Below are 12032 nucleotides of genomic sequence, written 5' to 3'. Positions count from 1 at the left end.
GATAGGCAGACAGCGGTGGTTCAGTAAGATTGAGATTTTAAGTCAATTTCTCTTAAAAATACATATATTTTTACACACACACACACACACACACACACACACACACACACACATATATATAGAATAGTTAGGAAGCAAGGAAGGCATTTGTTATTCAGTTTTTATAGCCGTTACTGTCCTAGACATGGCAGATTTTACCTAAGCCATCTAAGACATACTAGCAGTTGCTCCTATTATAATCTGCCTCAAAGGGATTTGTATCAACAGTCCATTACTGTTACTAATCTTAATCCATGATGAAAAAGGTGTTCCCAGATGCAAGCTTGCTTGGCAAGATAATTTCTTTGTATGTTTTTAAGGGAAAGAGCATTAACTACACTTATTTCTAACATAAACAAGCAAAACAACACTGCAATTCAGTTTGAAGATTAAGTATTAGAAATGAAGGTTGACAGAACTTATCAAAGCACATAATAATAGAAAGAACTAGCTTTATCCTTTACACAGTCCTGAAAAAACGCCCATTTTCCAATAAGTGATGAGGAAGTTACAGGAAGTCTTATTTTGCAGATTTTTAAATAGGAACTAACAGTTTGAGGAAACTCAGAAGAATTTGCCAGCAAAATCGTTACTATTAAGTTTTGTTACCGAGCTTCTTTTAATCCAGCAGAGGCATCTCAGAGCATGCTGCAAGTTACAGACTGTCACAGATGCACTGTTATACCACAGCACAAGTCAGAAGTCCTTTTAGAGATAAGATTTCAGAGATGTTATGTTGCATGCAGAATACATCAGTCCAAACATGGCACTGCATGCATATATCCCTCAAAATTTCCCCTTAGTGGCATCATGTAATCATGTAATAACAGAGTGTGACAAGTTTTTGCACTGTGTCAAGTTTGTAAGTTTCTCTAGATGAACATAGATACAACAAAATCAGTTTTTCCTCTATTCTCCCTTCATTTGTCCCACTTAAGAGTCAATATCAACAATATCGATTAAATAATCTGGAAACTAACCAGGGAGAAAAGTTTAACAATGCTTTTTACCAATTACTTACACTAGAACTCAGACACGCCTAAATGTAAAAGCCACTCCTTCCAATGCCTGCTTTCCTTTTATCAGCAGTGAACCCAACTTCTGCTTTGTAATTGCACCATTAGATGCAGAGACCAGTTACAAACCACAGCACAAGGAAAGCAGGAGGAAGGAGCCAGTCTAAAAGGTTAAGGTTGCAACTCCACCCCTTCAGTGACTTAACATATTCAAGGAGGTAAATGGTTTATAAGTGTTTTCTTTAGAAAACACTAATATTAGTCTATATATTTCTGTCATAGAAACCTTTATGTACATATTACTCCCTCTGAAGTTCTTGTAAGGTTATTTGTTAAACCGATTCACCAAATTTGAATGAGACAGGAAATTAAAATAAAAAATTTAAAAATCTTAAGTTACCCAATAGCTCAGCATAGTTTTAGTGCACCAAATAAAAAATAAAGTTATGATCTGCAAGTAATAATTAACACTACCTTTACTTTGGTTGCTTGTTTGTAAATAAAGATGTGATCTTATTTTGAATAGTATCAGCGTCTTTCTTTTCACAAACAGATTTTTTGCCCCCTCCAGACAAATTCACCAGCTCAAAACTTTTTGCTAAAAAATTATGTGATCATATTATTTTAGATCTACTTCAGTGCCTTCAAATGGGCTTATACAAACTGTTTCAAGATCTATTTCCAAGCTTCGTAGCGTAACTTTAGAAGAACAACAACAAAGTGGTTTTAATTTTTAAAAGTTAAGACTATTTCAATTATTAGATTTCATGTTCTATTCAGTGTGCTGAAATTTGAGTTTACTAACTATAACTGTGAGTCCATCTCCCGGCATTATATTGACTGATTACTGTCTATTATTAAAAAATAGGTCCCATAAGTCAAAGGATTGAAATTAATGTATCAGAGACAGGAAAATGGGGGAGGAAACCCACTTCAGGCACCTCTACATATTCACAGCTTCGGATATATACAAGAACGTGAAGACTTAATTTAATAATCCACAATCCATCAGCATACTTACTGGTAAGGATCCCTTTCCACTACAGTTATCAGTTGGCATGATTTTGCCTACGGCTCCTTCCTCACTCAAAGCTCCATGTAAACCTGCAGGAGCCCCACTTTCAGCAGTTTTTGTGGTTTCTTCTAACTGTAGAAGGTTCAGAGGAGAACTGCACCTTGACTGGAACAGAGGTGGTGAAGCCTGGTCTTGAGGACCCACAGACTGCGGAGTGCAGGAACGGGATGGCTCATTTCGTGGCTCTGTGACAGGAGCCTTTTCACTCTCTGCTGGCAGATTATAATGGAATGGCTGTGTTGGGAAAAATGCCTGTTGTGGGAAAGGGCTGGGTGTAGCAAACGGTGGCTGTGTTGGAAATACTGTCTGTGAAGAGAAAGCGGAATGGGCAGGGAAGTTGGGTTGGCTGTGGTAAAGTGCCTGAGGTAAGTTACTGTTCATCTCTGGGTAGACATAGTTGGGGAGCACAAGAGCTACGACAGGCGTCATGAGGGGTGCAGAGAACTGGGATGGTTGCGTAGGGCAAGTATTTCCAGAGTCTGGCAACTGATTAAGACCAGAGGGTGAAGTCTCAGGAGCTGGCGGCACAGTTCCTGCTGCTGGAAAAACAGGAAGTGGATATGCAGGCATAACAGTGGGAAAAGACATTGCTGAGTAGCTCGCTTGTGAAGTGTCTGATGGTGACCAAGCAGTAGTATTTAAGCCTTGAAGAGGGAACCGATGGGGGAATTTAGTTCCAGAGGTTGTACTGTCAGAAGACTCCTGTGGTTTAATGCGCTTTGATTTCCTGTTCTTTCCACTTTTCTTCCAAGTCTGATCGATTCCAGAAGTGCCACTTCTTTGTCCACGGCCACCTGCAAAAAAGCCCCCCAAAATCAGGAAGGATCCTATTTGCAATGTGATGGATCCCCCTCACATCACCATTCCTAGAAGTTGCTCAAAACTGTAGTTCTGGACTTAGCCTACCCAAATGGAAGCGTTTGTGAAGGGGTCAGGTTCACTTTTACCTCTAGCACACGAGCCAAGCTAACTGGGCAATGCAAACCATGCTGACACACCATGGAAGAAGAAAGCAGCAGTGGATCCGTTCAGGCTCAGATGTGTGCCACCCAAACACCACAAAGTGCAAAACAGTGGCTCCCAGAGGGGCAAACTTCTAATTACTCCAGCAATTACAATGAAAGCAATATGGGACTCCATTGTAAGCATTTTTAGAGACTTAAGGTCACGCAGGTCTGTAATTGAAGAGGTGAAGGGAAAAAAGGCAGAAGGAGAGAAAGCACACAAACTAACTGCCTGAGGGGAAAGAAAAGCATGCTACTTTTACAACCTTATTTTAGTAGAACTCTGCACCAACCGACTCTTCCCTAGGTGAAGGCTGTCAGATCATCTGATTACAGACATGAGGAAATCCATAAAATACCTTCTGCCACTAAAAGCTGTTCCAACTTTTAGTTTGTCTAAAGCTTATTTGAATAGGCTGAAAGTTTCTCAAGTATAAAGAACGCAAGGGACCTAACGTGTTCCAGAACAGGTTTTCTTAATCAAGGACTTGCCTAACTATTTAAATACAAAATAAGAGATAAGAACCTGCAACAAAATGCTTAGCAGTGTCTGACTGCTGTTCCAAGTCAAGTCAAGACTCAAATGGGAACAAAGTCAGATCAGTATCAAGCACTTCTGAAAACACTATCCAGAGTTCCTGGTCTTAACAAGCAAAACAATTTCACTATTACAGCTAGCCTGTACCATTTCCATCCCACTGATCACATTATTAAAAGGCAACCGAACAATTATTGGACTGTTTCACCAATTATACTAGAGTGGAATGTGGGAGACTGGATATACAACAAAGGGGCTGAAAACAAAACCATGAGCCTGAAAAAAAAACAGAAAGAGAAGAAAATAAAGGGAATACAGGCAAGATGCAGTAAAGAAACATGCTAAAGCATGGGGTTTTTGTCCTTTGAAAGTAGATGCACGACAGTAATAGTTTAGCTAACAGATAAAAATCAAAACTTTAGTTACCAAAATGTCAGTTATTACATTAAAAGCAATATTTCGCTCTCAGTCTTCAAGCAAGACTTTCCAGAAAGAACTTAAAAATAGCATGCAACTGTCACTATTCACAGTGCCCCCACCGTGCACCTAAAAATGGAAATGCCCTCTCAACAGGACTTGCTTCCTATATAAATACAAGTTTTATCATGAAAACCACATTGCCATACCCCGTTCACCAGGTCGTCCTTTTGGTTTATCATGTAAGTAGTAGTTGCAGTGGGACTGGAATATATTAAATCTCTTGATTTCTTTAAATTTATTTAAGAAGCTCTGCTCCTCTTTTTGTGTATGCACTGCAAGGACTTCCTTTGTAAGTCCCAGCTTTTTAAATTGCTCCTTTTCTTGATTTACATGCGCAGAGGTGGATGGAGGGGCAAGAAGCTGGCCGTCTACGAGTTCTGCTCCACTTGGACCATCTTCTATCATTTCTACAGAAACAGGGGGAAAAAAATAAACTAAGATGAAGTAATAAAAGCTCTGTATATGCATTTTTAAGCTATTGCAATTCTGAAACTATTTTGCTGTAAGTTTAAGACACAAATTCTCTCCCTTTTTACTCCATTTCCATAGGAACATTTTAGCGGTAAGAAAAATCTAAGTCACACGCACATACTGTCTGTTCACACGCCTGAACTTTAAACTTGCTAGCAATCATCATTTTGAGGAAACTGAATTAGTAAAAATCATACCTAATTCGGGTTGTGGTTTTTTATCTCCAACGTGAACAATGGTGCTACTGTAGCTGCACTGACTTGTGAGAGACACAACACTTTCAGGCTTGCCAGGTAAAGCCAAAGATGTTAAGTGAGCACCAACCACTGGGGGACCATTTGATTTACCAGATGCCTTCAACACAGCAGGATCTATTAAAAGAAATAAAGATGTAGTTGTTGCAATGAATTAGCTGCCAGGTTCTTCAGCTGGTTGTTCTTGTTAAGTCCAACTGTGGAACCTACTTCCTATATTTGATACAGATTCAAGTCCTAAAATGCAAACTCTGCTGTATTTTGTACAGCATAAAATAAGCTTCTGCATCTGCAATCCAGATATTCAATCTACTATTTGCTATTTTGATTGTAGGGAAGATTTTCATGATAAAAGTTAGGATACCAACATCTAATGCTAAGGAAATGGCTACGAGGTCATGCCTAAGCTACACTTGTTACTTCACTGCAGAATAATGACATCTGACTGGCTGCTAACAAAAATCATTCAGGAAAAAGCTGTGATATAGATACCTCCCAAAGGCTGTATAGCAGCTGGTTTTTGTTCATGAACTCCAGAATTCAGTGATGCAACACTTGATGAAGGTTCACACTTTCTTTTTGCTGTGCCAGGCACATTACAACTTTCCAAGTACCTAAAATACAATGATTTAACAGTATTAGATATGCAAGTCTTAAGTCTAGAGGTCAAGAGTCATTTACACACTGTTTGCTTACCTGATGACACTGTCCAAACAGCTAATCTGCTGGTAAGAATATACAGGTTGTTCTTTCCAAGCCAACTCTTCAGTAGTCACATTTTTTGGAGCAGCTGTTACTGCAGCATCCTTGCCCACTACATCTTTCACCTGACTACCAGGACCATTTTGTTTTTCTGCGAAGAGAGATTTTGCCATTATTGCAATTATGGCATTAAATCCTTACAAATTCCCCCCAAAGCAACAGTCAAAGTTCTCATTTATATGTATTTCTTAACAGGCTTTACAGTGGTTAACTTGTGACAAGTAGAGGTTTGTGCACTAATGGAGCTAACACGAGCTACATTTAAGGTACTTCAAAACAACAGCTTTAGGACACGCCTTAACTGTGGTTATACCATTATCAGACATATACCATATACACCACATTCAGACATAGCTGAACATATTTTTCTGAAGACAGCGAAGAGACACAGGATGATACAATTTTCATTGATTAAAATTCTGTATTTACACATTGATTAGAACTAAACTAGAGAAAAACTCTATTGTCATGTTATACAAGGCACCAGTGCAATAAACTAATACTTAATTAACTTGCTAATATCTTACCTGGAAAAGGCTCTCTCTTATATTCCAGTTTTGCTTTATTGTCAGTGAAAATATGCTGTCCTTTAGTCTTGACCTTACGGGCATCTTGACAAACCTCCTGAAAGCAGGTCATTAAAAAGAGTTACTACAAAATTCTGACATAAAACATCATGCATAGTGCATCCTCAGTAGACAAAATGTAACCCCACTTAATCTCTATCTTACAACTGGTCTGATCACAAGAGAAATCCCAATGTATAAAATTTTATTGTGCAGCAGCAGAATTCTGGAAGAAATTTAATGTATGGGGTTTGTAAACAATTGTGGTGGATTTGAAGATATAAAGATACATTGCAAAGAAGACTGCAGAAAAAAGTAAACACTGTATCACTTGGTAAACAAAATGTTGCTGCTAAGACTGAGAACTTTTTGTGCTAGAAGTTTAACCAAGCACTGATGTTATAGAACAATGCTATAACCAAGACAAGATGTTATAGAACAACGCTATAAAAGTCTTCACTATCTGTGGATATAGTGAGGCAAAGAGAGGTATGTATTTTCCTCAAAACCAAGATCTCCTTAAACATTACTTTTTTGCATAGCTCTGAAATGTAATAACATATCTATCAAAGAAATCCAGAGAATTCCTCTGCTTAAGCCACTGGTGTTTAAGGACTGAAGGGCAGCAAAGTGACCACCTTGGCAAGAGCAGTCTGCCACTGCTTATCACAGAAGCAGAAATATTGGCTTTAAGCAACAGAATGAAGTAAAGGAAAATTTTGGCTTTCAGAATTAAATACAATTCAGTGACCTACAGCAAATTTGGGAAGAACAATAGGAAAGCCAAAACTACTAGGGATGTTAATGTTGATGCAGTCAAAGAACTGCACCTTTTAAGTACATTACTGTCTGTCTGATTTACTTTGCCTATGAAATAGTTCTGTTAAGTATAGGCATAAATTTAACTCTGCTGTTTTGCTCAGACTAATGGAATTTTAAAAGTTGCATCTCACGATCGAGTTGGTGTGGCAATGGCCCAACCTATGGTAAAGTTTTAAGTTCAAAAGGAAGAATTTTATTCCATTCCATTTCTTTCATTCCATATTATATATAGCGCATTTCTACAAGACGAAAAGTGGTCAACGTCAATCTATCACTTGGTTATGCAGGTATTACTGCATTTCTTAGTTTCATTTATTAGATAGTTCATTATATTAATTAGATATTATTACTGCATATCTTAGTTTCATTTGGGAAAGCAGTAATAACAGACTTCACTTCCCAAAAGAATCTGCTTTCAAATATCCAGCTGGTTTTTCCAGAAACACAGCATATTACACCTTACAGACATTAAAATAAGGTAACACACTGTACAGGTTTAAGTTCTTTATACACATCCACTTTCACACCTGTAACTGTGCTTCAGTACCGTGAGACTTCATCTACACAAGAAATGTTTATTCCCCTAGGCAGAAGGTTTTTTTTTTTGTTTAACAAAAAAGATTACTTTTTCTTCATACTTTCTTCCATCCCTAATTTGAAACAGTGATGCTAAAAGTAGAAAACCCCCCACTTTTACTGTAATGTAAGTGCCACTTATTTGAATAAGAAAAACCAAACCTACTGGTTTATCCTTATGAGTCTCTTCATTATTATTTCCTGTGCTGTCACTGGAGGATGCCACACTCATTAAGTGCTCATGTGAACCGTTGCTACCTAGACTTCCATAGCCACTGGATCCACTGTTGTGTACAGGCTGTTAACAACAACAAAAGATATATATATATATATATAGACACACACACGTATCTCAGTACACCACCTTGACACAAAACTGACATTGTTACCAGTAATTCCATGTGAGGATAAAATGATTTATTTTAGATTTGAGGGTCTTTTTGGTTGGGTTTTTTTTTTTTCCCTTGTGTATTTGTTTGTTTTGGGGTTGGTTTTTTTTGGGGGGGGAGGAGAGGGGTGGTGGTGGCTCTGAGGACTCCATAGCTCCATGAAACCCTTAAAATACCAACTGGAGCTTTAACATACCTTAGTGAGTCTTGTCTGGTAATCATGAGTGTAAGTAACTTCCAGGATTCTAGCCAGAAATTCCAGTACAGTAGCAGACAGCTAAACAAACGTCACACAGACAAATGCCCTTTCTTCAGAGGGAAATGAAAACAGTAACATTAAAGCACATGCTGTACCTGCAATAACAGCCGATATATTTGCTCAGTGATTTCCTGAACACTGGGATGAAGGATTCTATCCTCTGTATAGTTGGGAGCAGCAAAGACATCTTCATTTAAGGGACCCCTGCATAAACCAAACATATCCCAGCTCATTACAAACACAAGTACTCCAATCACAGAGAGACCACAACTTCAATTTATCATGTATACATAAGAAACAGAATCTGATGCTTATTCCATTGCATCTATAACCTTTGATTCTGATAAAATACATACCCTTCCTCCCTTTGAGCATCACTTTCCTCTTCTGAAGCAACTCTTGACAGTATTGGCAGAGTTTGAAGGACTTCAAATTTCTTTTTAAAATGGTTACTGTATCACAAACTCAAACTTAAAAAGGAAGCAACTTGTATGTGTGATTCCACCCCGTTCTCCGAAAATCCCTTACATCTCTCTTAAGGATCACTATGTAAACCCAAAGGGAGGGAAAATAAGATTAAAAAACCTTGAAGCCCCAGCAGTTTGTTGACTTACGTCCTAACTTTGTGTCTTCCAATAATAAATGAAACTTTTCGACTCCAAGGGTTGATGAAACTGGACCAGCTTGTGTCCATGGTTATATAGTCTCCATTTCTAGTGCAAAACCTGATTGGTGAATAGTCAAAGGGCTGTCCTCCATACTGAAGAACTGTAATGAAGGATTCCAAAAGAAATTTCAGATTTAATATTTGCACAGTTCTACTTAACGATTCAGATATTTACAATGAATTGCAAAGGAGGAAGATGATATCTGAAGGAAAACATACCAGATAGGTCTATACATATAGAAATGCTGGGCTATGAGAATAAGCAGGCCTTCAAACTTAGTGGGCTATGTCAAGAAAATCACCTTCAGAACACAACAAGCAAAAGATGACTGAAGAAACAGCTTTACATTTCCAAAGTTTAACTAATCAACATTGCCAGAACAGCTCTTATTTTCTAATCTATGAAATAAGACTATAATTTAAAGCATGATAACTTCTATCATTACGTTCTCAAGAAAATTTTCTTCATGAAATATCCATTTACAGTAAATTTGTTTACAGCAGACACATATGCTTCATAACAAACAAAATTGAGTGGTTTCTCATTTTCATCTATTTGCATTAAGCATGAAGTTGTAAAGAATTCCATGTTTACTTGCAAAAATACAATCATAGTAACAATTAGTTTTCATCTGCTACTTGCTGAGGTCTTTGCAGTCATTATTTTATAAGGTTTAGACTAAAAATTCTGCCACAGTAAGGGATTACATACTTTTTTTGTGAATTGCTAGCATTAAGGGTCTGTCATTTGGGTGAAGATGCACCAAGACTGGCGTGCCTATTAAGTCCTGAGGTAGGTATCCCAACAGAGGTACTGCTCTGGGGAAAGAAAAACAAAAGAAAAATAAATAATCAAGTGGAATAAATATATATCTAATCTTTAAGATGTTTCCATTTTAAGTTTTCTTTGCTCTTTTTCCTATAAAGGGAATGAATAATTTTCAGTTTAAATTGGTAAAATAGCAGTGCCAACTTAATAGCAGTAGTACTCTTTGAACAAGGGAGGTTTAGTTTGTTTGTGGGGGAGGTTTTTTTCATGACGTTACAAAACAATGAGATCAGACCAAACCAAGAAGTCCGCTATAGCAGTTCAGTCTTTCCTATTCTGCCTAGCTCTAGAGGATAAGTACCCCAATTTTAAAAGAGCATTAATAAAGTTCAATCTCATAAAGCTCTCATGAAGGTAAACAGTACTCCAATCTACGGGCTGCAAGCCAAGGCTAAGAATCACAGGACTGTTATAGCTTAACTAGCAACAAGATAGTTTTCTTGAGTCCTAAGTCAGCTTTCTCACAGGCAAAGAGTCCAACTCATAAAGGAGCTGCAAGGAAGCAAACTTATTAATTAAAATAGAGAATTAGAAGTATTCCTGCATATTATCAATGATCCATTATAATGATGTGAAGGTGTAATTTATGTGATTAAATAATTTTCATTGATCACTTAAATCATTCATATGAAGGAGAAAGAGTGAAAGTTCATAAAACAGCTGTTTTATAGAACATCTTACACTGAAAGCTAACCACCAAAAACATGCTTTGGAACAAAGATTATGGATTAAGTCAATACTACTCAGCAATGTTTGAGAAGTTGCTAGATGCCAACAAGTTATCTTGTAAACTCTAAACACTGTCTACTTTCCCCCCAGTTCCATACACTGACAAAGGCCCAGGAGCAGAAAGACACTCCGGTACCTTAATACCTTGAACGAAGAACTCTGATCCTGTGTCTGTGGTGCACTGCAGCTGTGCTGTGTTGCAACTCAGAAGCATTACAAGACAAAGGCCTTCCATGTTGCACTTGCAATAACCCACTAGATCAGTTCCCCAAAACATTACACACACCCTTCCAGCAAAGAGGCCGAGATATTCAGGGGGAAAATGAGGATATAACAACTAATGCCTTATTATTAAAGCAATTAGTTAAATAATGACTCTTAAAAGCTTGTGGATCACCTAAAATAACAACTTGACAAAGCTGAAACTGGCATGAATTTGACATTGCCAAAATGATATGTCATTTAAATATACTGCCAAGTTCAAAACATTTAAGAAAAGTTGTGCCACTAGAGGAGTTTAAAATACCAATCAACTCTGAATGACTTCAGTTAGGACTTCACCAACAAACTTTGTAAGAAGCAAACAGAAGGTTTTGTTCAGCACTGTTCCTATTCTTTGCCACTTGCTTTATGAAAGCCTGGCAAACTCTGCATTTGTTTGCAACAGAACACCCTAAGGAGGATCAAATTTTAAACTAATATCTATTAGCCTCATTATAAAGAATGGTGCAAATTCAGTCACTTCTATGGGAAAAAAAAACACCCTACATTTTAAAATTTATATAGAAATCAATGGAGGAGTCAGTGATCTAGAATATAAGACCCATGAGTACAGACTGAGCTGGGTTCACCTGTCCCAGTGAAGAGGAGACTAAAGGATGATCCAGGAGCTTCCCACAACTACTGGAAAGAAGAGTTTCAAAGATGGATTTAAATTATCCTGGTGGTGGCACACAATAAAACCATGGGCAATGGCCCCAGACTCCAGCCTGGAAAGCTTATACTGGATGTTAGGAAAAGTCTTTTAACCAAGTGAGTAGTGCAACATAGGAACAGTTTCCCATACAGATTGGGTAATCCTCGGAGGTTTCCAAGCGTTATTGAGTCAAGGTCTCAGCTGACCTAACCTCGAACTGGGCAACAGTTTCATTTCAAGCAAAAGAACAGGACAGAGACCTCCAGCAGTCCCTTCCAACCAGCATTTTGGTGGTTGTATAATGTGGTATTTGAGAATAGTTAATTTATCATCTACTAGAGGCAGTATCTCAGCATCATTATGCTTCCTCATAATGAGTAATTAAAAATAATTCAGAGTTTAGGTAATAAACTCAATTTATGACTGCAAATGCACATATGGCATAAGAATTGCTGATGAGGACATGCAACAAGTTTAGTTTATGTTTTATAGTACATTTAAATGATATTTAAAGTGTCAAAACAACATGAATAAAAAGACTCCCCATATTCCTATCACAGGTTAAACAGGAAACTGCTTCAAATTAACTTACTAAGATCACTCCACTGTGAACTATATAGAACTCCTTATACACATCAAG

At 37.6% G+C, this 12032-nt stretch overlaps 1 protein-coding gene across 6 annotated transcripts in view; it reads right to left on the bottom strand.

Annotated features, from left to right (window-relative positions):
- Window positions 1-12032, bottom strand: part of PER2 (period circadian regulator 2) — a 47438-nt gene that overhangs the window by 5348 nt on the left and 30058 nt on the right. For 5 of the 6 annotated variants that reach the window (XM_030494285.1, XM_030494287.1, XM_030494284.1 and 2 more), the window contains 10 exons: window positions 9631-9737; window positions 8866-9019; window positions 8347-8455; window positions 7770-7901; window positions 6167-6263; window positions 5574-5730; window positions 5370-5491; window positions 4821-4994; window positions 4299-4559; window positions 2077-2924 (listed from right to left, as the gene is read on the bottom strand). In XM_030494285.1, coding sequence (XP_030350145.1) covers window positions 2077-2924; window positions 4299-4559; window positions 4821-4994; window positions 5370-5491; window positions 5574-5730; window positions 6167-6263; window positions 7770-7901; window positions 8347-8455; window positions 8866-9019; window positions 9631-9737 — 2161 coding nt within the window. Of the gene's footprint in view, window positions 1-653; window positions 745-2076; window positions 2925-4298; window positions 4560-4820; window positions 4995-5369; window positions 5492-5573; window positions 5731-6166; window positions 6264-7769; window positions 7902-8346; window positions 8456-8865; window positions 9020-9630; window positions 9738-12032 lie in introns of those variants that run through there. The other variant, XM_030494289.1, reaches the window with a different exon arrangement.

The sequence above is a fragment of the Strigops habroptila genome, chromosome 8 (genome assembly GCF_004027225.2).
Source record: "Strigops habroptila isolate Jane chromosome 8, bStrHab1.2.pri, whole genome shotgun sequence".
NCBI lineage: Eukaryota > Metazoa > Chordata > Aves > Psittaciformes > Psittacidae > Strigops > Strigops habroptila.
This window is presented reverse-complemented; position numbering and strand designations above follow the sequence as displayed.